The sequence below is a fragment of the Callithrix jacchus genome, chromosome 18 (genome assembly GCF_049354715.1).
Source record: "Callithrix jacchus isolate 240 chromosome 18, calJac240_pri, whole genome shotgun sequence".
NCBI lineage: Eukaryota > Metazoa > Chordata > Mammalia > Primates > Cebidae > Callithrix > Callithrix jacchus.
In genome coordinates this window covers 47,719,065-47,744,254 of record NC_133519.1, presented here as the reverse complement: position 1 = coordinate 47,744,254, position 25,190 = coordinate 47,719,065, and the positions used below count along the sequence as shown (strand labels likewise).

At 33.0% G+C, this 25,190-nt stretch overlaps 1 protein-coding gene across 11 annotated transcripts in view; it reads left to right on the top strand.

Annotated features, from left to right (window-relative positions):
- Nucleotides 1-25,190, top strand: part of BRINP3 (BMP/retinoic acid inducible neural specific 3) — a 380,288-nt gene that overhangs the window by 170,291 nt on the left and 184,807 nt on the right. For 8 of the 11 annotated variants that reach the window (XM_002760271.7, XM_078355139.1, XM_078355137.1 and 5 more), the window contains one exon: nt 18,357-18,547. The exons of the other annotated variants lie outside the window; for them this stretch is intronic. In XM_002760271.7, coding sequence (XP_002760317.1) covers nt 18,357-18,547 — 191 coding nt within the window. The remainder of the gene's footprint in view (nt 1-18,356; nt 18,548-25,190) is intronic. 11 annotated transcript variants of the gene reach the window in all.

Below are 25,190 nucleotides of genomic sequence, written 5' to 3'. Positions count from 1 at the left end.
CAACATAGTATTACAAGTTCAACAAAGCTAGGTGAGAAAACTATCTCTGTATAATTGCATAACTATCTCTGTGTTCATTTAAGGGTAGAGTTTTCCAAGACTTTAGAAAATGATTACATAACTATACAAAATGTTATTTGTCGAGAGAAAAAGTGGATAGTAAAACCAAGCATTTTTCAATAAAATTTATCATTTAAATATGAATAATATTGAAACAGATGTATAGTTTTATGTCCCTTACAGAATTATTGTGAGTCTTTAAAGAATGAGAACATTGATATGAAGTTATGGGTGATTATAGTTATCATTTTTTTTACAGGGTCTCAGTTGACTATTGCCAACAAAACAAAAAAGAAACAGCATTTTATTAAGTATCTGTATGTGATATATATGTAGTATAAAATAATTTTCTTTTTAAACTTATGATTGATATAATAATTGTACATATTTAGGGGATACAATATGATGTTTGATATATGTATACATTATGTAATGATCAAATCAGGGTAATTAGCATATCCATTATCTTAAACATTTATTATTTCTTTCCAATGAGAAGATTTTAAAAACTCTTGTAATTTTTTTGAAATCTATAGATATTTCAAAATGTCTGAATATTTACAAATATCTATATATTTCAGAATATCTCTATGTTAACATCGTTGCTAACTAGTCATCCTACTATGCAATAGAAGATCAGAACTTACTCCTCCTATGAAGCTGGGGTATTGTAACAATTGACAAATTCATTCCCATCTCCCCCTCTTCTCCTTGCTTTCTAATAATCACTGTTCAACTTTCTTCTTTCATGAGAATAAGGACTTAGACTACATATATTAGTGAGATCATGCAATAGATGTCTTTCTGTGCCTGGCATATCTCATTTAACATAATAGACTCCAGGTTTATTCATATTGCTCAAATGGCAGGAGATTTTTATGGCTGAATAGTATTCTACCGTACGTGTCATCTTTTCTTTGTTCACTCATCAGTTAATGGACATTTGAGTTGATTCCACATCTTGCACATTGTTCATAGTGCTGCAACAAACTAAGAAATGCAGATATTTATTTATTTATTTTATTATTATTATTTTTTTGAGACGGAGTTTCACTTTTGTTACCCAGGCTGGAGTGCAATGGCTAGGTGGCACTGTATTCTGAGCTCTTTTCATTTTTTTATTTTTTGTAATTTTTATTTATTTATTTATTTATTTATTTTTGTGAGATGGAGTTTCACTCTTGTTACCCAGGCTGGAGTGCAATGGCGCGATCTCGGCTCACCGCAACCTCCGCCTCCTGGGTTCAGGCAATTCTCCTGCCTCAGCCTCCTGAGTAGCTGGGATTACAGGCACGAGCCACCATGCCCAGCTAATTTTTTGTATTTTTAGTAGAGACGGGGTTTCACCATGTTGACCAGGATGGTCTCGATCTCTTGACCTCGTGATCCACCCGCCTCGGCCTCCCAAAGTGCTGGGATTACAGGCTTGAGCCACCACTCCTGGCCCAGATATTTATTTTATCTAATCCTGTAATTAGAAGAACTGAGTCATCTTCCATTTCCCAATTGGCCAGGTTTTCACATATATCACCTTAATAATTGAATGTTGAAACTGAGCCAAATTCAGAGTAGTTAAATTTTGCTGAGTGAATTCAGTACCATCTGGACTTCTGGCATTACCAACTTTTAATTGACCTAGTTGTTTCAGTAGTGGCCTAATACTTAATTCGTAAAATACTTACTCAAGCCTAAACCACAATAAGTAAGGCTACTTGGTAGAATACTTAATTGCAATTTTGATTGAAAATGGAATAAATGAAATAAATGACTGATATTTAAAAGCTAATTTATTTTCTGTGTCAAATAATTACATGATATAGCAGCCTAATTTCTTAATATTGAATTTATAGTTTTTAGTCCCTCCTTTTCCAATCTTTATTTACTATTATTTCTGTATTACCTATTTGGGGGCCTTCTGATTACAATATATTTGTTTTAGAAAAAGAATGATTACCCTAATCTTAATAGTCACCCTATTCCTATCTGAATTATTTATTTTCTATAAAATATTATATTTAAATTATCATTAGAAGAATCACTATATAATTTATGTTTACATTGATATAAAAACATTATTTTTTCTACAAAATGTAATCTTAATTACTTTTGGAGATCATCTTGATATTATCTTTTCTTCAAATTTTTAAAAAGTTGAATTTCCTCTGTTCTTTATGTGGAAACCTGGAAAATTAAAATAGGTTGTCTAATTATGAGAATTAGGTCATTGTGTTTTTGTAAGTATAAAATAAGGCTTTAGCATCCCTCATTCATTTTGAAGGTGATATGCCGACTTATTATAGATGCTAAATTTTAAATGAATATTTCTCTCTTGTTGCTGAACTGAAACACAACTCTAAATGTCTGTACTTTCAAGATTATTTTATCATCATTGCTATGTTTTCTGACAAGCACATGTAATAGTATTCACCAGGCAGGAGCTAAACAAATATTTTCTGTATTCTGTAAAATATTCAGATTCTATTTAAATGTGTGTGTGTGTGTGTGTGTGTGTGTGTGTGTGTGTGTGTATGGCACTTAACTATTTAAAAGTCACTGTTATTTAGAGGAACTCTGTAATTCTATGACTCCTGCCTATTTTCACATTTATGTTCTCAGCAACCCAAAACTAGTCAAACCTGTGGAAGGCATGAGACTTTTAAAATGTGAGCAGAAACAAGGAAGCCATGGTGGCATGAAATTGCTCAGGATATTTATGAGGGGATTTTTAAAGAAAGGTTGACCACTGTGGGAAAAGTTAGATCAAATATGAATAATCATGTATAGTTGATAGGTGTCTAATATCCTGCACTGAGAGTTCATACAAATCCAAATTTAACATACTGAGCAGTTCCTACCAGTGCTGCTAGTTCGGATTTTTATTATTTTAAATATTTGTTATTAACTAAAATTATTTTAGTGGTAGCTGGGTTTTGATTTTATAGTTTATTTGTTATAGACATTATCTTTTTAAGTCACAGTGTGATATATTTAGTTATAGAGGTGTGTTTGACAACTACAAGTTTCATCACGTATGTGTATACACACACTTGTCCAAACTCATAAATGTGCAACGCCAAAGTGAACCTTAATGTACACTGTGGTCTTTGGGCAATAATAGTGTGTCATTTGGTTCACTGATTGTAACAAATATGCTACCTGGTGAGAGATATGGATAATTTAGGAGGCTGTGCATCTGTGGGGGTTGGGAGTATGTGAATTATCTCTATATTTTTCTCTCAGTTTTGCTTTTAACCTAAAACTGCTTAGAAAATTGTTAAGAAAAATGCTTCTCTCTCTATAAAATTAGCACCAAGACACTCTTAGCACAGAAATATAGAGAACTATAGACATATAAATTGTATCTATAAATATTTGTAGAAAAAATGTTTTTCTATAACTATACATCTGTTTCAATATTATTCATGTTTAAATGATAAATTTTATTGAAAAATGCTTGGTTTTACTATCCACTTTTTCTCTCTACAAATAACATTTTATATAGTTATGTAATCGTTTTCTGTAGTCTTAGACAACTCTACCCTTAAATGAACATAGAGAGAGTTATGTAATTATACAGAGATAGTGTTCTCACCTAGCTTTGTTTTCTCAACAACTTCTTTAATGTTTCTGTATATTCCAAAACTCTAGAAGAGTTTTCAATGTTGTATATTTTTTAAATTTTTATTCCATACATTTTCAGCACATTGCATAAATTCTTTGAAAAGATTTTTAACTCAGTTTTTCCACAGTAACCTGCATTAAATGTTAAGAACACCCTTTTACTAATTAACAGGATTATTAGCCTTTTAGCAGTATTTTGCATCTAAAATAGTTATTACATTTTTACTATCCATTATAAAATAATTTAAAAATAGTATATGATTATAGCAGCTTCTACTTCCATGAAAATGAGTTAGATGAATCTACCTCTATTTCTCTTCCTAAGTACAAGAATAAAAAAACCCTAAATATTATATATAAGACAAACCTTTGAGAACTTCAAAATATATAGAGAAAACACCTCTAGCCAAAGCATCAGAAAAGGGGAAGCTTGGCAAAATAAAAAGTAATAATAATGATAATAAGTATTTTTCTCCCATGAAACACTACAATAAAAAAATAATGTAAGGCTGGGTGCGGTGGCTCATGCCTGTAAGCTTTTAGAGGCCAAGCACTTGAGCACTTTGGGAGGCCGAGGGGGGCAGATCACCTGAGATTGGGAGTTCAAGACCAGTCTGACCAACATGGAGAAACCCCATCTTTACTAAAAAAGTAGCTGGGCTTGGTGGTACATGCCTGTAATCCCAGCTACTGAGGAGGCTGAGGCAAGAGAATCTCTTGAACCCAAGAGGTGGAGGTTGCAGTGAGTGGAGATCATGCCATTGCACTCCAGCCTGGGCAACAAGAGTGAAATACCATCTCAAAAATTAAAATAAAATAAAAATTGTCCTTATTCCTATACAACCCAACAAAAGCTGGGTGGGAATCCCAGCCTTGCACTGGCGGGGTTGTACTGATTGGCCCAGCCCCCAGGGAGGAGTAGTGCCAAGACCATTAAGTGGAACAACATTTTTCCAGTGCTGAGAAAAAAAAACTAACAAAACTGTCACCCAGAATTCAGTATCTACCAAAAATATTCTTTAGGAATGAAATAGAGTCCCAAATATTCTCAAACTAAAGAACGCTAAGATAAATGAGGGAATTATGGCATAACAGGAATTAAGAAAAAATGGAAAGTAAAAATGGAAAGATAAATGTAAACCCTTTTTTGCTACAGTTTGCTAAAGTATTTTGACAGGTGAAGTGAAAATTATAGCACTATTTTTATGATTCAAAAGGAATTTGCAGAAAATAATGAACAAAATTATATTATAAATGGGAGATGTAAAATTAACTAAAGGAAGGTAAGGTATCTATGGGAACTGGTAAAATACTGACCCCAGTGGACTGTGATACATTATGTATATAACTTGTAGTATGTAAAGCCACCAGTAAAAAAATACAGAGAGACATACTCAGCATTACTATTGATGTATAAAAGTGGAATTTTAAAAACTATTGAAGGAATCCAGGAGGATGGGAAAAAAGAGAAAGAGAATAAAAAACAAACAAAAGAAAAAATTTTACTTAAGTTTTCCAATGTTAATTATTACTTTAAATAGAGATGTACTAATACACTAATTAAAATACAGACATTGGTGAGAGAGATTAAAAAAATAGCTCCTATGTAAGCTGTTTATGAAAAAACCACACTTCAAATATAGCAATGTAAGTTAGGTGGAAATAAAGGATGGAAAATGACATAATAGGCAAACATTAAATTGAGAAAAAGAAGTAGTGACTGTATTATTATAAGGTAAAGCAGAATTTGGAGCAAATAAATCTACCGGAGACAGTTACTTAGTATAATGATAAAGAATTAATACAACATGAACACATATTAGACTTAAATGTGTGTGTACCAGACAACTGGGCTACAAGATATGATAAACAAAATTGAATAGAATTGAAGGAAGAACCAAAATAATCTGCAACCAAAAATGGATATTTCAACACCTCTCTCATCAATTGCTAGAACAACTTGATAAAAAGTCAGCAAGGATATAGAAGAACAAAGCAATGTCAACAAATATGATCTAATCAATATATATGGAACCCTTTAACCCAATACACAGACATTTTCAGGGCTCCTGGGTCACATAAAATGGAGCATCTGATGAGTCATAAGACAAACCTCAGCAAATTTTGATCCACAGAGCATGTTCTATGACCATAACTGAAGCATACAACAAAGCAATACCAGAATGACAAGGAAATTTCCAAACACTTGGAAACCAAACCACACGCTTTGAAGCATACTATAAGTTAAAGCAAAGTCCCAAAACAAATTTAAAAAGACACATAACAGTGAAAACAAGAACACAGAGTATCAGAAATTGTGGAACATGATTTAAGCAATGCTGATAGAGAAATGTATAGCACAAAAAAACTTACATCTAGAAAAGAAAAAAAAATTCAAGCCAATAATATGCTTCCACCTCAAAGGTATTTAAAAAAAGAGCAAAATAAACCCAAACAGATGAAGAAAACATAAAGATAATAGCAAAAATCAATGTAATCGAAAAAAGAGAAACAAAAGATTAAATCAATGCAACAAAAACCTAATTCTTTGAAAATAATAAAATTAATAATAAAATTGGCAACACTCTAGCAAGAAAAACAAGAGAGTAGTCACATTGCCAATGTCAGAACTCTAACAGTGGTTATCTAAGGAATACTGTGAAAACGCTACACAGATATATTTGACAACTCAGATTAAATTGACCAATTTCTTAAAAAGCACAAACGACCATGAATTATATCATTAACTAACACTGTAACTATTAAATATGCTATGGTTGTAATTTAAAAAAAACTTCAGGCCCAGATGATTAAACTGGAAAATTCTAACAAATATTTGAGTAAGAATTAACACTAACTTAACAGCTTATTTCCCAGAAAATAACACTTCTAGTACATTTTTTAAATCTACTGTTATCTTGATACCAAACCAGAAGAAACAGCATACACACACACACGCGCGCGCACACACACACACACACACACACACACGGAAACAGAATTCAGCTATATATTTAAGAATTTATACACCATGACCAAGTGGAGTCTATTCTCTAGTATTGTAAGTTTGGTTCAACATTTTAAAATTAATCCATAATATGAACAGAACAAAAGAAGAAAATTAAAACGATCGTATCAATTGTTTCAGAAAAAAAGCATTTGGTGAAGTTCAACAATTATGAAAAAAATCTGAGAAAATATAAGAATCAAGGAAAAATCCCTCCACTTCATAAATTGCATTTATGAAATTCAACAGCTGCCATTACACTTAATGGTGAAAACTAGTGTTTTCCCATTAAGGCTGTAAACAAGGAGCTTTGTTCTCCCCAGTTTTCTTCTAGGAGTTTTATGATTTCAGTTCTTATATTTAAGTCTTCAATCTACTTTGCATTATTTTTTGTATATCATATGAGACAAAGGTCCAATTTTATTCCTTCACTTACGGATATCCAGTTTTCTCAACACTGTTTATTTCCCAATCGTATGTTCTTGACACCATTGTCAAAAATTAGATGACCATATATGGATAGGTTTATTTCTGGTCTCTCTAGTCTGTGTCTTGTTATGCAAGTTCCATATTATTTTTATTACTACAACTTCGTAATATAGTTTGAAATCAGGAAATGTAATGCCTCCAGCTTTGCTGTTTATTTTTTAATATTGTTTCATCTTTTTGAATTCTTTTGTGATTTTATATAAATTTTAGGAATCTCTCTTCTACTTCTGTGAAACATATCATTGGAATTTTTACAAGAATTGCATTAAATCTGTGGATCACTTTGGGTAGCATGGACATTTTGACAATATTAATCTTCTAATCCATAAACATGGGTTAATTTTTCATTTATTTATGTGTCCTTCAATTTCTTTCATCAGTGCCTTATGATTTCCAGTGTGCAGATTTTTCCCTTCTTTGGGCAAATTTACTCCTAAGCATTTTATTCTTCTTTATGCTGTTGTAAATGGGTTTTTTATTACACTATTTATTATTCATGTATATTGATTCATCCTTACATCCCAGGATTTTTGTTTAATTTTTAATTTTTGTGGGTACATCTTAGGAATATTAAAGATTTACATATAACATGAAACTGTAAAACTTCAAGAATAAATTATAGGGGAAAACTCCTTAACACTGGTTTTGGCAATGATTTTTTTAAATGTAACACCAAAAGCTCAGACACCAAAAAAAAATATATATATATATAGATAGATAGATACATACATACATACGTACATACATACATACATATATATATATATAGACAAATGAGGAGCCAGAGCATGATGGCCAATCAGAACTTCCCAATAATTGTTCCCCTGCTGCAACGTCACATTGAATATACACATTAAAAAGCACCTTCAAAAGAATAAAATTAATCACAGTGCCTGATTTTCATATAATAACCCAAAGAGAGGAATTGAAGATTGTAGAAAGGACAGTACCACATTGTCCAAACCACCCTTCCTGCTACCAGGCAGAGCAGTGTGGAGAGAGAAACTGCCTGCTTGGGTAGGAAAAGGGAAGTGAGTGTGGGAATTTGCGTTGAAACTTAGTGCTGGCCCTGCCACAGTGGAACGCAACACAGGGCAGAGCCCCTGTAGTCCTAGATTCTACTGTTGCCTATACAAGGGCCATTTTGACATCTCTGCACCAGAGAGGAATCTGCCACCCGAGTAGCAGAAACTCGAGTTCCAGCCTGCTTCACCACTAGCTGACTACAGTGGCCTCAAACCCCGAGTCAGTTTCCGTGTCAGGCGGGCTGTAGTGACCATGGTTTGGGGCAAGTCCCAGAACTGCACTGGTCTGGGAGGCTGAGGGCTTGGGGAGCAACCCAGCATCATGTAAGTTGTGGCAGCCATGACAGCGCCCAGGTCACTCCTCCCTCAACTCCAGGCAGTGCGGTGTGGAGACAAAATCCCTATGCTGGGGAAAGAAGAGGGAAGAGTACAAGGGACTTTGTCTAAGAGCAAGTACCAACCCTGCCACAGTAAAACAACAAAGGATAGAACCAAATGAGCTGGTTGGCACTTGTAGATCCATCCTGGGCCAGAAGGGAGTCCACCATCCTGGCAGAACAAACCCAAGTTCTGGCCCTCTTCTCTACTGGCTGCCTAAAGTAGCCTTCAGCCTTGAATACATGCCAGTGTCAGTCACACGGTAGTGTCAGTCAGGGAGCAGTGGCTGCAGGCCTTGACTAAGACCCTACGCTGCACTAGTCAAAGAGGCTTTTGGTGCAATTCAGTATAACTCACAAGCTGCACAGGCTACTGTGGCCTGTGTCACCACTTCTCCAACTACAGACCATACAGAGTAGAGAGAGAATCCTTCTGCTTGAGGGAAATAATCCGATTAAAAATGTGCAAAGAATCGAAATAGATATATTTCCAAGGAAATTATACAAATGTACAATGGGTATACAACAAAGTGTATAGACATCACTAATTACCAGAGAAATGCAAAGTAAAACCACAATGAGATAATTATCTCATGTTAGAATGACTGCTATCAAAAGACCACAAATAACAGGAGTTGGTAAAAGTGTGGACAGAAGAAAATCACTGTCCACTGTTAGTGGGAATAAAAATTGGTACAACTATTATGGAAATAAGTGTGGAGGCTACTCAAAAGAACTAAAGCCAGAACTGCAATATGATTCAGGCATCTCCTTTCTGAATATATATTGAAAGTAAATGAAATCAGTATATCAAAGGTATATCTGTAATCCCGTTCATTGTATCGTTATTCACAATAGTCAAGAGGATATGGAATTAACCTAAGTGTCATAGAGGAATGAAAGGATAACAAAAGTGTTGTGTGTATGTAAGCATTAAAGATAGATAGATAGATAGATAGATAGATAGATAGATAGATAGATAGATGATAGATAGGAATATCATTCAGTCATAAATAAAGAAATCCTGCCAGTTTTGACAACATGGATCAACCTGGGGGATATTATGTTACATGAAATAAAGCACAAAACAAAACACAAACACTGTATTATTTAGAAATAATTTCTCTGAGGCTCTCTACCTAGCAGGAGCTTGAATCCAGGGGTCATACACCAAACCTAATGCCATTAACTTATTTACAGATTGACAGCAACTATGAGTGAAAGGTGGATGTTACTTTTAATGTGTGATATCTGTATGATACTTTTAATGTTTGATAACATATGTAGAATCTAAAAATGTCAAATACATAGAAACAGAGGATAGAGAAGGTAGCTGTCAGGGACTAGGAGGTGAGGAAATGGGTATGTTGATCAAAGGGTACAAAATTTCTGTTATGACATAAACAAATCCAGTAGTTCTGTTTTACAGCATGTGTGGTGATGAATGTGTTAAAAGATGATTGGAAACAAAGCAGTGATATGAACTCTGAGAGTTACTATGTAATAAATGTGACATGGGATAACTTTTCATTTACTTATGTGTAAAATAATGCTGGAAGTTCATCCAGGCCAATAATGAAAACTAAGTAAATAAAATGCTGCAGATTAAAGGAAAAGAGCTTGTGCCTGTCTTACTAAAACGATTCAAAAAACGAGAGGAAGAATGATTCTTCCCCAACTCATTCTGTTGTTCCAGTATCCCTGATATGAAATCCAGGGAAGGACAAAAAAGGAAAACCATAGGCCAATATCCCAGATGAACATAACTGCAGAAATTCTAGCTAAATACTAGCAAATTGAATCCACATCCACATCAAAAAGATAATTTATCATAATCAAATGGGTTTTATTAGAGGTGTTCAAGGATGGTTCATCATATACAAATCAATAAATGTGATTCACTGAATAAATAGAACTAGAAACAAAAACCATATGATTATTTCAATAGATGCAGAAAAAGCACTTGATAAAATCCAGCATCCCTACATGATATGTACCCTCAACAAAATAGACATCAAAGGAACATACTTTAAATATGAGTTATATGTGGCAAACTCACAGCCAATCTCTTAATGAAGGGGGAAGAGTTGAAAGCATTTCTCCTAATAATTAGAAAAAGACGACACATACACACACACACACACACACACACAGAGATATCATACATTAAAAGTAACATCTATACCATCACTATGACAGTAACTCATAGTTGCTGTCAATCTGTAAATAAGTTAATGGCATTAATTTTGGTGTATGACCCCTGGATTCAAACTCTTGCTAGGTAGAGAGCCTCAGAGAAAGTATTTCTAAAAAATTACTCTCATTTATCAAAAGGTGATAAAAAGAGCACATACCTCAGTGCAATAGTTTAAAATCCATAGGTTGATCACTTAGAAACAAATGTAATTACATTATCATTTCAATTTCAATAATCAGGTAAAAGTTATCTGCCAGAAATTTTTAATTATCACTAGTATGAAAGTTGTTTTTTGCCTATCAAACTTAAAAACTTATTGACTGCTGACCAACAAAAATTACATTTTAAAGTTTAGAGGAAAAAACTAGTCAGATTATTTATTCCATAGAAGATGAAACTGAATTTATATAAATCAATGTGCTTCCCTGCCTTATGACTGGCACAGATAAGAGAAGTTAAAAATCTTCTTACAGCTGAAATATCTGGATTGCTCTTCTCAAAGTGTATTAACTGTGAGATGCTTGGTGTACCACAACTATACATTTCACTGCCCTAGCAGAAAGTGGTACCATTTTTCTAAACTTCCAAACATATATTGTAGGTATCAGTGGGGGGAGGTTTTTTCATACGATTAGTGTTTCTCAGTTTATAGCAAATAGTTAACTTTTCATTTGCCCTAATCACATGAACACTCAAAGAGGATGATTGAGAATTATATTTCTCTGCTGAGCTTGATCTTCTGCTAACTTTAGCCAGGGTGTGTACTAACATATACTGTATTATTTAGAAATAATTTCTCTGAGGCTGTCTACCTAGCAAGAGTTTGAATACAGGGGTCATACACCAAACCTAATGCCATTAACTTATTTACAGATTGACAGCAACTATGAGTAAAAGGTGGAAACCTTATTCTTTCTCATACTTAAGTGGCTATTTCATTTTAGCTCACATGAGAATATTTATTCATTTGGCGATTCTGAGTGTATTTAATGAGTGACTACTACGGGCCATTCATTTGAGTCTTATAAATACAGTGATTATAAGAAGGAATTGTTTACATCCATGTGAAACATGAATCAAATAGTGACACAAATAAGTTCACGGAAGGAAAAGAAAAATGTGTTAGAAGTCATATAACAAGAGGACCTGAATTAATTGGAGACAGGTGTGGTAGAAAAGAAAAGACAGCAGTTTCCATGTGTTATTAGTGTCTTTGAAGTTCATATAAAGTAGGTAATATTTAACAAATTTACATTATATAAATCCCAAATAGAAGATGGTAAGATCACGTGCTTGTTAGCTAACATTTCAATTTCTAATCTATACAAGAGAGTGATATCCAGAGAAAAATGAAATTACTAGTTGATATTTTATAAAGTGTTTGTGTGTAAATTTGTATCCTAACAATCAGGTCTGATTCCAACAGAATGGTTATAATTTGGGGAATGAATAATTTATATCTTGTAAACTTAAGTTTATACATTTTTCTGAATTTTTTTTGTCATAAAGTACCATGTTCAGTTTCTCTATCTGATGTATATAAGAAAGACATAAAATTAAGAGCATGCTGAAATCCGTTATTTGTACCTTAAAACCTATGACCTACAGCAACACGTTTTCATTTGCCTCAACTAGGTGGGAAAAAATCATATAACATCTTAAAAGGAATTTCTTTAAGACTTTTAAGACATATTTTAGGAAAAACATAAATTCTACTGAATTGAGTTATTCAAAACTAATTGAAAATTTTGGAAACTATTTATGGAAAACTATTATGGAAAATTTTCATTAAAAGGTGGGCAATTTGTGTTTATTGTCATTAAAACTGCAGTTATTCTTTAAAACATCCTTTAGCTTGCCTTTAAAGTCATGTAACTTGAAGCAGTACAAGAAGTTGTAATTTATTGTAACCTCAGTTATATAAATGGTTAGTTATCCTCACATAATTCATGATTTAAAAAAGTTTGATCCAATGTTTGAGGTAGATGTCGTATCATCATAAAGAAATCTCAGTGGAAATATTGCTTAAAGGATTGAAGAAATTGTCAACAAATATTATTTTTACCTTAACAGATACTCATTTCACATTTATCTTTCTTTATCAGCATTTAACTTATTAGTCTATACCTGAACCAACAATGCTTACGTGCAGATTCTTTGAGTGATTTTATTTATAAATTCTTCTGTAAATTTCTACTTCTTAATTCCACTGAAGTCTCATTACTTTAGCCTGTAATATTTTTAAAAATTAACATCCTGGCATGATAAACCCACTTCACAAAGTTACATATGCCAAAAATTAGTGAGAAGTAATCCACGTTATCAGTACTACTGTAGTTAAGTTTTATAAATTTGTCTCCAAAATGTCTCTAATATTAGTTTTATTACAGCTACGATCATAAATGAGGTGTGTTTACAGCACTGAGGTTATGAACTTGCAAAAATTCAGAAAACTTTACATTTGTGAATTAAGTTGGTGAGGATAGGGTTTGAAACATCAGCTGTTTGACTCCTAAATCCATTTCCTTTTAAAAACTAAAATTGCCTATCTAAAATATTAAAATTTATGCATGAACGCAAATGCTTTTCATATATTCATGAAGATAATGAATTACTTCTGTAAGTATAAATGCTAAAATAAAAGCATTCAACATATTCCTATTTTCAGAAAGAAACAGACTATTATATTTTAGCTCAGTTAATGTATGTGCCTCTTGGCTTGTCTACACTGATCAATAGTTACCTAATCTGCATAATTATATGAATGTAATTTTGATAAGCTGATGTAATATTTATAATAGATATTAAACTATGCTGTCAAGCTTTAGAAAGCAAAGTTTAAGCAAAATTTTTGCACATTTTCCTTTCTTCAAATGAGAAAATCATTAGCTGCATGTTTGTATATTTTTACATAAAACTTTTTCTAACAAGTGTTCAAAAAAGTGATTTAATTTAAATAAGCGAAATAAATTTCTATATTATCATATATATCTGTATCTGTGTTGTATTTATCTTAAAGTTTGCATAAAACGCTATTAAACTATTAAAGTTAAAAGTTATTTAAAACTGTAACTTCATAAAATTATTTTCAGTAATTTCAAAGCCCTAAAATATTAACATATTTTAAGAATTTGAAGTGTGCAAAATTAGCCATTAATGAGACCATCCCTTAACAGCTTTTCAGTAGTCCCACCTTTATCTTTTTGTTTTAATGATAGTCAAGAAGTTACAGCTACAGTTAATTATTGTTGTTCTACTCGGATGGCCGTTGTTTTTAATGCAGTCATGCTAATTGTGTCCTGTAGTCTACTATGAGTTTGGCAGCTTTTTCAAAATCAAACCGTTATTAATCAGTGCTTCTCAGAAATCCTACATGTAAACTTTTTACATAAGTCATATTGTGGGTGGGCTTTTATATCCAGTATTTTATTTGCATAGATTCATTCTGCTAAATTTCTAGCGTCATCCAAAAATTTTTCCCAAGCTTAAAAAAAAAATTTAAACTCTACTACTGTTAAATTTTTTAAAAGTTTGATGTATCAAGGGGCAAAGAAGAGAGTGGATTTTTTAACTTGCCAATTGCTGAGCATTTAGCTGTTTTCTAAACACTGGCTTCAGTGCTGTAGTCATCCGGACCATTTGAAACATTTTCCTTTTACCAGCTAAATAAAAAGCAGTGTCATTTGTGAGATGTGGAAGCTATATGGTAAGAATGTTTTTGTTCTCGTTTTTTTGAGATTCTCACTCTGCTGCCCAGGCTGCGGTACAGTGGCACAATTTTGGCTCACTGCAACCTCTGCCTCTCAGGTGAAGCAATCCTCCTGCCTCAGCCACCTGAGTAGCTGGGATTACAGGCACACACCACCATACCTGGGTATTTTTTAGTTTTTAGTTTTTATTTTTTTTTTTTAATGGTAGAGATGGCTTTTCACCATGTAGGCCAGGCTGGTCTTGAACTCCTGACCTCACGTGATCCGTCTGCCTTGGCTTCCCAAAGTGCTGAGATTACAGGCATGAGCCACTGTGCCTAGCAAGTAAGAATGTTTTTAAAAGTCAATTTTAGGCCGGGCGCACTGGCTCAAGCCTGTAGTCCCAGCACTTTGGGAGGCGGAGGCGGGTGGATCACGAGGTCAAGAGTTCGAGACCATCCTGGTCAACAAGTGAAACCCTGTCTCTACTAAAAATATAAAAAAATTAGCTGGGCATGGTGGCGTGTGCCTGTAATCCCAGCTACTCAGGAGGCTGAGGCAGGAGAATTGCCTGAACCCAGGAGGCGGAGGTTGCGGTGAGCCGAGATCGCGCCATTGCACTCCAGCCTGGGTAACAAGAGCGAAACTCCGTCTCAAAAAAAAAAAAAAAAAGTCAATTTTATATATAACAGTTACCTAATAAAACTATGGGGACCTGATACTGATATTAATGTCATTTCTTAAGATCTGTATGATTTTACATATGTAATTAGGACATTATCGATAGTAAAGTATGGCTTTTTGTTTTGAATTTGTCCCCAGTGGACATGAATGCTTAGGTAATATATTTAAGATTCTGTTTTGTCTGAAAATTTTAATGATTGTTGGTAAAATTAAAATTACTAGCCAACAAATGTAGTAATGTGAAAAGTTATGTAATGATAGCACTTTGGACTTTAGACAACTTTAGTGGAAATTAGCAGTTAAATGTAAATCTTTTCACCTACTGCATCACCTGCTTTTGTCAGTATATTTCAGTTTTCTTTTTCTTTTGTATTTAATCCAAAATTTCTAATATGAACAACGGCAAATTCTGTGTTTGGGGGAAACCAAATATACATATGTACTTTTAAATAAATCACGGCAGTTTATATCTTTTAAATATACCGAGTGCATTTGTCTGTTTATATGTATTTAAATGCTAATAAGAAAGGTTAATGGCGATGTGGCAATTATGTTACCAGTGATTACTGAAATTTGATGATGTAATTCTTATTTCCCAACCTTTTTATGAGCTGAGTAGGGACAAAATTATAAAAAATATTGTAGAAAAATAAACATTGTGTGGACATACATAATAGATGCTTGAATGTCAGAATTTTTAGCAGACACACATACAACTTTAATAAATAGAGGCTACTTAGAGTATGCTCCCCAAAAATATTTTCAAAGTAATGTTTTTGTTAAACTGATTATAGCCCATATGTGTGCTCTACAAAATAGTGGTGCCTTGAAAGGGACTGAGTTACATTAAACTCTAATGATTGTGCCTATTTAATTAAAAGACTTTGAAACGTTATGATGGGGAAGATAGTTATGTTCTGTGAAGGTTCCAAGTAGAAAACAACATTTAGTTAGATAGAACAGTGTTCTTATTTAATATAAAAAAGCATCTGGATGAAATCCTGAGATGCCTTTAGGTAAAAATGTTCTCATTATGATAATCACACCCAACAGCATGTTTTTAATTCAGCACTTCATTGCTTTGTTTTTCCAACATTTAATGAATGCATGATCTAGTTGTAACTGAGGTGAACCTTATCTTCAGGAAACAAGGCTTAAAAAAAAACAAAAAAACCTTGCACCCCTCAGGTTCCCATTTACATGTAGACGTTAGCTCCTTATTACCTTCCTAAGATTTCCCAGAGTCAAATACTTTACATCAGTAATAATATACTAGATTGTATTACTAGGAAATAAGCAAACCAAATAATCCCATAATCTTTTCTGGGGTGCAGTGGTATGATCTCAGTTCACTGCCACCACCACCTTCTGGGTTCAAATGATTCTTCCACCTCAGCCTCCCATAGTCTTAATGACTTTACATGACAAATTAATTTTCAGTTCATTCACTTGTTCATCCTGTTAAACTTTAGGGGTATATGTGGACCATAGTAATTCTGGTTACAGTTGCTAATCAGCGTCCTGGGCTGATGTACCAGGCTGTATACACATGCTCGCATTTCATTGGCCAAGGTAAGCCACATGGCCACAATGACTTTAAAGGTCATCAGTAAATGTCTTACCTTGTGTTCAGGAAAAGAGACACACTAGGAATTTGAATTCATATCTAATGTGTACTACTCCCAATGTGGTTCTCCAACAAGGGTTTGAGAACCCCTGGCAGAACAACAGTATGTAAAACTGTTTAGATGAGCTGATTCTTAAAGGGGATACAAGAGTTTCTCAAAAAAGGAAAAACTGCTAATTTCTGTTTGGGTGGAAGTCTTCCCTAGATTCCAAAGTGATTCTAATCATATAATTAGTGACAAAAGTGGGTTGTTTAACTGTCAAATGTGTGCCACACATACTAAATATCCATAGTTAGAAACTGTCAGGGTCACGCCTCTTTGTCCTGAAATTATTTGCACTGTCCCTCATTGTTCTTTGTCAATCCTTTTCCTGCCTGCTTGCACCAAGCAATTTATATTTTTTCCTTCACATGTTGCCCAAACGTTGTCTCTGCAGAGTTACCCTCACTGGCCATGTAATGTAAAATATTGCCACACTTCATCAGTCATATTTCTTATCCAAGTAGGTTGTATGTGTATATTCAGTATATATCAGAATTTAAAACTTTTTAAAATTTAATTTTATGTATTTCTTTTATTTATTCCTAAACATTTCTCCAAAAGGAAAAGGCTGTTTGCAGATGGACAGTATGGGTCTCATCAGTGGATGAATCCCTTATCACTCACTGAGCCTGGAACATTGCGAGCATTTCTTGGAGAAAAATATAAATAAATACGGCCCATATCCATAAAGCATTTAATCAACATTTTATTTGATTATTTTATAAGTATTAACACACTTTGAAGTATTAAGCCTAGTAAAAAATACTGTTCTTCCCTGCAGATGATATTTGAGAATTTTATTAGACCACTTGTCAGAAAAAAAATCAGACTCAGTTTACTATAATTCTTTTCTAATTTATTATCAGGTTGATTTTGTTTCACTGTAAATGTATAAATTCTTTTTAAGAAATATATAAAACATTTATAGCCATATCTTTCATTTCTCTAACTTGGCCAAATTCATAAAATCACATTGCGTCTTGAAAAATTGCAGAGCTGAATTTGGGTTTCCAAATTTGTTGTAAACCATAATTATTTAAAAAAAAAAACTGGTTTCTCTTTTGATGATGATTTTAAAGTTCTTCTGCTGCTCCATAATATCCCTAAGGGTTTTTACGTTCCCACTCTAAAGTGAATAGAGAAAGGAAATCATTAGGGTGATGAATATAAATCATTCTTTTATTCAATCAATATACCTTAGAAAATGAAAGAAAATACCTTAGTTATTCTTTTATTGTTTAGTAACTCTACATTCATATTCTAGGCATAATGAAGTCATTTTATGAATACACATCTAATCTCGGAAGCTGTTCACTTTAAGTGGCCTATTTTTCCTCTACATGACTTGGTTTTAGAGTATTCACTCCAGTTAAATAAATTATAAACATTGCTTCTCCTACTCATAGCACACAACATAATATTACAAGGAAGAGTCATTGTAATGTACTGACCCCAGCTAAACTACCAAGTGAACTTTTAAAATGAAAACATTTAGATAGATTATGCATTTATAAATAAAAATAAATTTGCTTTTCAGGGAGTTTGGCCGCTGGAAAGTAAATAACCTTGCAGTTGAGAGAAGAAATTTCCTTGGCTCTCCTCTGCCTCTTGCCCCTGAATTCTTCCGCAACATAAGACTTTTGGGACGACGACCTACCCTTCAGCAAATCACAGAAAACCTTATCAAGAAATATGGGACACATTTCTTGCTATCTGCTACTCTGGGAGGTACGGCTCTTTGAACATATTTGTGCCTGTGTGTGCTTGTGCATAAAAGTGTATAAATCACAGAAAACTGAATTATCTGGACAGCTACAGTTTGAATGGCGATAGAACTCATTCATTCATTTAACTTGTTCATTTTTTAGCCTTAGAGGATGTCTTGTCTTTCTTTAACCTGCAAGCTCAGCCTGTCAGTCATGTCAATTTGTTTACACCAGAAAATACCCCAAATCCGACTCTTTCCTCACCTCCTCTCCAGCATCTCTAGACCAAGACCTAATCATGTTTTTCCCTACAATACTTCCGTGGTCCCTCCTCCACACAGATCTTTAAAAAGCTTGAGTCAGTTAATATACACCGTTTTAACTGAAACTGAGAACTGGCCACTTGAAGTCAAAGTAGGCATCTCGCTGTGGTTTATAAGGCCTTATATCAATGATCTGATGAGTGCTGGCTTTAAACTCAGACCTCTTCTCAGCTCTCACTTCCTCATGCTCTGTTTTTCATTCACAATGATCTTCACATTTTCTACCCAAATATCACTTTCTCAGAGAGGTCTTTTCCTGACCATCCTTCCATCAATAGTGCCCAGTGAACCCCATTGTTCTCTACTGCTTCATGATCATATTTTGCATTTATCATAGTACTTATTATCGTGAAATTACTTGGTGACTGATTTATTATCCATATTCCTTGCATATTTTCTTAAAAATAAGGACCTTAGCTGTATTGGTCACCACTTTAACCCCATGGCTATAATTGCACTTGATATACAGTAGGTTCTCATTAACTATTGTTTAAATGAATAAATAAGTAAAACTGCACTTTCTTAGGAGACTGAGATCCATCCAGTTCAGTAGATGCATGTAAACATGTGTAATATAAACAGAGGACAATTGAGTTAGAGTTCAGGAAGAATTCTGAATGAAAGCAAATCTAGAACTGGGTCCAGTTCACAAATAAAGATTCAGAACTGATGAGAATCAGTACCCAAGTAAGAGTAGATAAAGAAGGCATGAGCAGGTTGAAAAAGGAGCAGATGCCTGAGCGAATGTAGGAAACTAACTCTGGCATGGAGTCTCAAGACATTAAAGGTGAAAAATAAGGTGGCTAAGGCAGAAATGAAGGACTGGGTATAAATAGACACTACTTCTCCATTACCTTCTTCCACAAATGAATGTGATAAAACAAGAAGATAAAGAGATCAGCCACATTCTTGTTGAATCCTGATTTTCACTTCTCCCTTTTTAGCCACCTGTGAGACTTTAAAATCTATTAAGTAATTTCTCTGAATTTTAATTTTTTTAATAGAAAAGGGGAGAAAAAAAGCCATGTGATGGAACATGGGAAGGTTAGGATAAATGTTAAAAAAAAGTGTGCTTAGCACAGTGTGTGGTATAATTTAAATATGTGATGCATCGGAGCTATTTTTGTTATAGTAGTATAAATAGCCAAAAATGTATGAAATACTTCAATAATTGTGAAGATTGAGTCTGTGAAAGCTATGTCTGTTTAGCTTAGTAATGTCAATTATTTTTAATGCCATAAAATCTGAAAGGCAAAATTCAAATTATTTCTGTAACTCCTCATCTAAAAAAGTTCAGTGATTTTGAAACACATACTTCATTATTATATAAGGGATTCAAACCAATTGTACGTATTTCAGAAGATAAAATTTATTTTTCAAGATAAGAAAGGAAGGAAAAGACAGAGAAAAGACAGAAGAGATCAAAAAGCACCGGTGGTTCCCATGGATATTCTTGTTCCTTAGTGTCAAAATCATGGTGACTTTTTAATTTAATTATTTACTATTTTGGTATTATGGATGCCACATTTTGGCCTTAAGATTCATTCTTGTTTGGTATAGGTTTCTTTTTTTAATAAACCATGTTTCAGAACTTATGAGATTAATCACTTGAGGTTGATTATTCCTATGATGGCAGTGTGCTCTCAGAATGATTTTACTCCAGTTATTTAAAAGTTTTGTTCAACTATTGCCTTGAAGGGGGAAAGAGATGGAATTAACATCCTTACTCATGTTCTAATCTCTCAGTATTCCTTGGATTTAGTTTTAATAGTTTTTTCTACTGGAATTGTTTTTCTTCTCAAAATGTTACTTCATTTTCCTGCAGGAGTTTTTGTTAAGTAATGTTAACAATTCAGTTAAGATGCATGAAACTATTTAAGTAGCTTACGGATATGAACGATCTGCAATTAAAATGTGTACCAGGAATGATTTCTGGCCACTTTGGAATCATTGCTACTGTGCTTACACTAAAGTCTTTGTAGTGGCTGAGTTTACCATTTTATTTTCACTTGTTTTACCTGATTGAACATGAAATTGTATTCCACCATTAAAAAAAATTGAGGTTTGTGGCATTTAGCTTGAACTAATCCCTCCACTTCTCTCTCTTAATTAAGACCAAGGAAAAACTGTAACACTATGGTGTAATGTATGTAAGCAAATCTTTTAAACAAAAAGCCAGTCATGTTATAACTAGATGCTTCCTCAGTACCTAAATTTTCAGCTAAATTTAAATGTTTTTCAAAACAAGTTCACTATAAAATACTACCAGTATTATAGTCATAAAAAGGAAATAAATGAAAAATGGCTTTTCCCCCCCAAGAGTTATTTAGTATATCGTATTATTGATGTAGACATAAAACTTTGGGTACCATACTTGAAGCCTTTAATGGGATATTTTATGACAGATAAAGCCAGTGATTGAATTATCTTTTTATCTATAGAGAAAAATAAATGATAAGAAACCTTCTTCAATATATATTATTTTCCCCGTTTATTTCATTTTATAGCCACCAGACTGTTTATCAATATAGTAATTCAGCTTGCTTCTATTTTGGATAATGATATCCAAATTCCATCACTGTTTGAATATCTAAAATAAGCTACTCAATTTAAAGAATCAATCTTGAAAAAGATTGTACTTCTGAGATATATTGATTTTTAGCTATGGAATATATTTAATGACCGTTTTTGTAATATATTTTATTATAATTCAATATATGTCAAATACTAAAATAGAAGTGTATCTGTGTACTGAATATAAAATACAAAATATGAGTGCATATAACAAAAAATATGACTTTAAAATTGGTGGGTTTTTATAAGGGAGAAAAAGATATTCTGCTAAAAAGCACCAAAACTGTGTTCTGGATCAATTTTAGAAGATAAAGGACTAAGGAACATACAGACCAAAACATTCATTAACATTTTTATGAAATGTTATAAGAAAATATTTATAACAATTTTAAATGTGCCCTGATCCTCATCTCCTGAATTATATAGATTTATCCCCCGAGTCATAGCAGCCAGGAATGTTTTGGGTCCTTCCATTAGAACCCTTGCCTCTTTCAACTCTTAAGTCAGAGAAGAACAGAACAAAGTGTGTGATCTCCTGACAAGCACAACCACAAGAGAAAGATGAATAAGAGGTGGAGTTTCTCATGGGCAACCTCTTTGCTACACTATGCCTTTCTGTTAACTCACTGCAGTTCAGTGGGCCTTCAAACACATGGTAACGATGAGGATTGTCTGCCGAAAATAGTTTGTCTTGTAGAAGAATGCAAGAAAAAAGTTCTCTTTTCTGTATGTGTGTGTGTGTGTGTGTGTGTGTGTGTACATATATATCGGAATATATATATATATATGTATATGACCAAAATTTATTTCAGGATTGAATAGACAATATAATAAGATTTGTTAACTTAGAAAAACTTTGAAGAATAGTTTTTATTCTAGGCAACATAAAAGCAAGTTCCATTTGACCACTGTTATTGAATGTACAATTTAAAAAGCTGTAATAAATGTTTAGCAGAATAGTTACAAGTTTTTCATTTGCAAGTCTTTTTAGTTTTTTTCTGAAAATGTCTCTAAATGTATCTTTTGATTACTATATGGCTAAGCTTAAGCGTTTTTTAGATATTTAATTTTGTTTCAGTACAAAAAATACTTTCTCCATTGTTGGAATAAAAAAATGCATGATCGATGTACAAAAATAGTATTAACGTCATACAAGAGTGATTTAAAATAATGTATACTACCTCAATTATGTAGTATCTATGTGTGTGTGTACCTATATGTAAAACTACACCTCCAATGTAGTTCACTTATCTCAGAAGTTTTACAAAATTGTGTGTGTGTGTGTGTGTGTGTCTTTTAAAGAAATGGAAGTCAGAAGTTAGTAAGATACAATATGGATTAAATATTAAATTTTTTTCTGGTTACTTGTATTTCATAGGAATAAGAACTCTGAATATGCTCATTTAATTTCAGAAATAATTCTCACTTTTTACTATGTGAATTATGTTCTGTATAAAGTATTCACAGACAGTTTTAAATTCTTTGTCATATGCCTCCTTCTTTCAAAATTGATTAACTGCTGTTGTTCTCATTTTCACTTGGTCTCTTAGGAGGTACAGATTTCTTTCACTTTAGTTTATAACATAATAAAGTTAATTCACCAGATACACACACACGCACACATAAATAATGTATTTCTTAAAGAAATATGAATAATCACTTGAAGTGCATGGAATTAGTTTCTGTCTTAGAATATATATTCTGTTTTAAAGGAAAGGAAAATAAATATTTTTTAATATTCCTATCTTAGGAAATAAAATAAATGTCATTGAAGGAGAAAAAGGACTGATATACTGATATTTATTAAAATTAGTCTTAGGATTATTAATATTGCTTAAGACTATCTTGGTATCTCTCATTCTCTCCCTCTCTATCTCTCAGGTTTCACTGGTAAATAAAAGATCTGATGTTAAAACAATAATGTTAATCATTTTTTACTTGTTTACAAGGCAGTTATCTACTGTTGTGGTTTAAAAATCACTTATATAAATAATCATAAGAATAAACATGAGCAAAATGTAATTCAACTTTCTATGTCAGTTGGTATTAGTGAAGGTTTTCCTGGCAATCAAGGTAAAAGATAAATGCTAAGTTGTACACTATTGGACATTTAGTTATATATTATTCTGGTTCTTTTATATAGCACATTGATAAGATAGATAAACCACCTTCTACTTTTTTGACAAATATATACTGAGTTATTTATGACAGTTCAGAACACCCAAGATCTTCCTTAAATGAACACTTAGGTCACTGATACAGACAAGACATTTAACTTGGTAATAAATGTTATTATGATTTAGAACCTCATTATTTAAGTGTGGTTCATGAACCTAAAGCATCAGCATCACTTTGGAGCTTGTTAGAAATGCAGAATCTCAGATTCCATCCCAGATTAAAGAATTAGAATGTGTATTTTAACAAAGTCTCCAGGTGATTTATCAGCACGTTAAGTTCAAACAGCACTGTTTAAAGTCTCTATATAAATTTAAAGTATAATAAACCGTTCTGAGAAGTAATCTTAAAATAATAGCAGGAGTTATACATACCAAAAATGTTTTTAAAAATACTCATTATATCATTGTAAACAGCTCCAAAATTAGAAGTAACTTAATTGTGTTTCACTCAGGCTAGGTTCTTTGCCACCTAACCTCAGAGCTATTTATTTCCAGTTCCTTTATTTTCATGTTACTGTACAACTATAGAGAGTATTATGGTACCTTCACATTTGCTTAGAAAATTTATAGTCTTTTCTTGGGGGTAACTGTTAATAATTATAAGGTCAGTTGCTTTTGTTTGGGATGCTTTGCAAAACTTACTATGTTTCTTTGTCAAAGTGATGTAAGGTTAGCTCTTTCCTTCCCGTATCTTGCAGATGCCAACTGGTGTTAAGCCAGCATGTCTATTTCTTAACTATCCTAATATATTTGGTTCTGCTTCTTGCCAAAAGCCTATTTCTCTAAGATGTTTTTTCTTCTGATGTATATTTATTTCTAAAACACTGTCTTTTTCCCCCACAATACAATATTAGTAGATTAGTAGATAGATATCACCAGGCTGTGTACCTTTAACAAACATGTGGAGCTTAATATCAACCCTGAGAGCAACTGAGAGCAACGGTATAACTGCAAACTCAATATAATTTCAAAAGGGCAACAATAACAAAAAATATTGCAAGGCTTTAGCACAAGTAATAATGTGGCTTCTTGTTGCCAAAAATTCAACAACATTTTTGAGTCAAAAGGCTACATCAGAAGTAAAACCTACAAACAATTCAATTTAAACAATTTTTTTGATGTTTACTTCTATGAGAAGGATTTTCACTCAAATAGCATTTTTTTAATAACTACGAATCACTCCAAGGCGAAACAGGCATTCACAATAAGGTATTCAAATGTAAGGAAGTAGAATAAACAGGAAGACATCTGCCATAATTGCACACAGTTTTTTTTCAGGGTGGAATGTAAGCATTATAGGACCACAGACTAACTCAAGGGCAGTAGCAATCACAAAATAAAATAATAAAATACATCCAACTGATAAAAATCAGCTTCATAGTAGTAAGAAAAGACTCCAAATTTTAGTTGATCATACAATAATTGTTGTTTCTGGCCAATATTATATGTTGGTTTCTGTGGGTACCTTGAGATTCGGATATGTGTGTCTTGAGAATCAAGAAGGCCTCTTTTGCAACATGCCTTTCTCCTGGCAGGGGTAAAAAGCAAAAGTAAAAACCAAGAGGTAACTTTGTGATGCCTCTCCAAACTT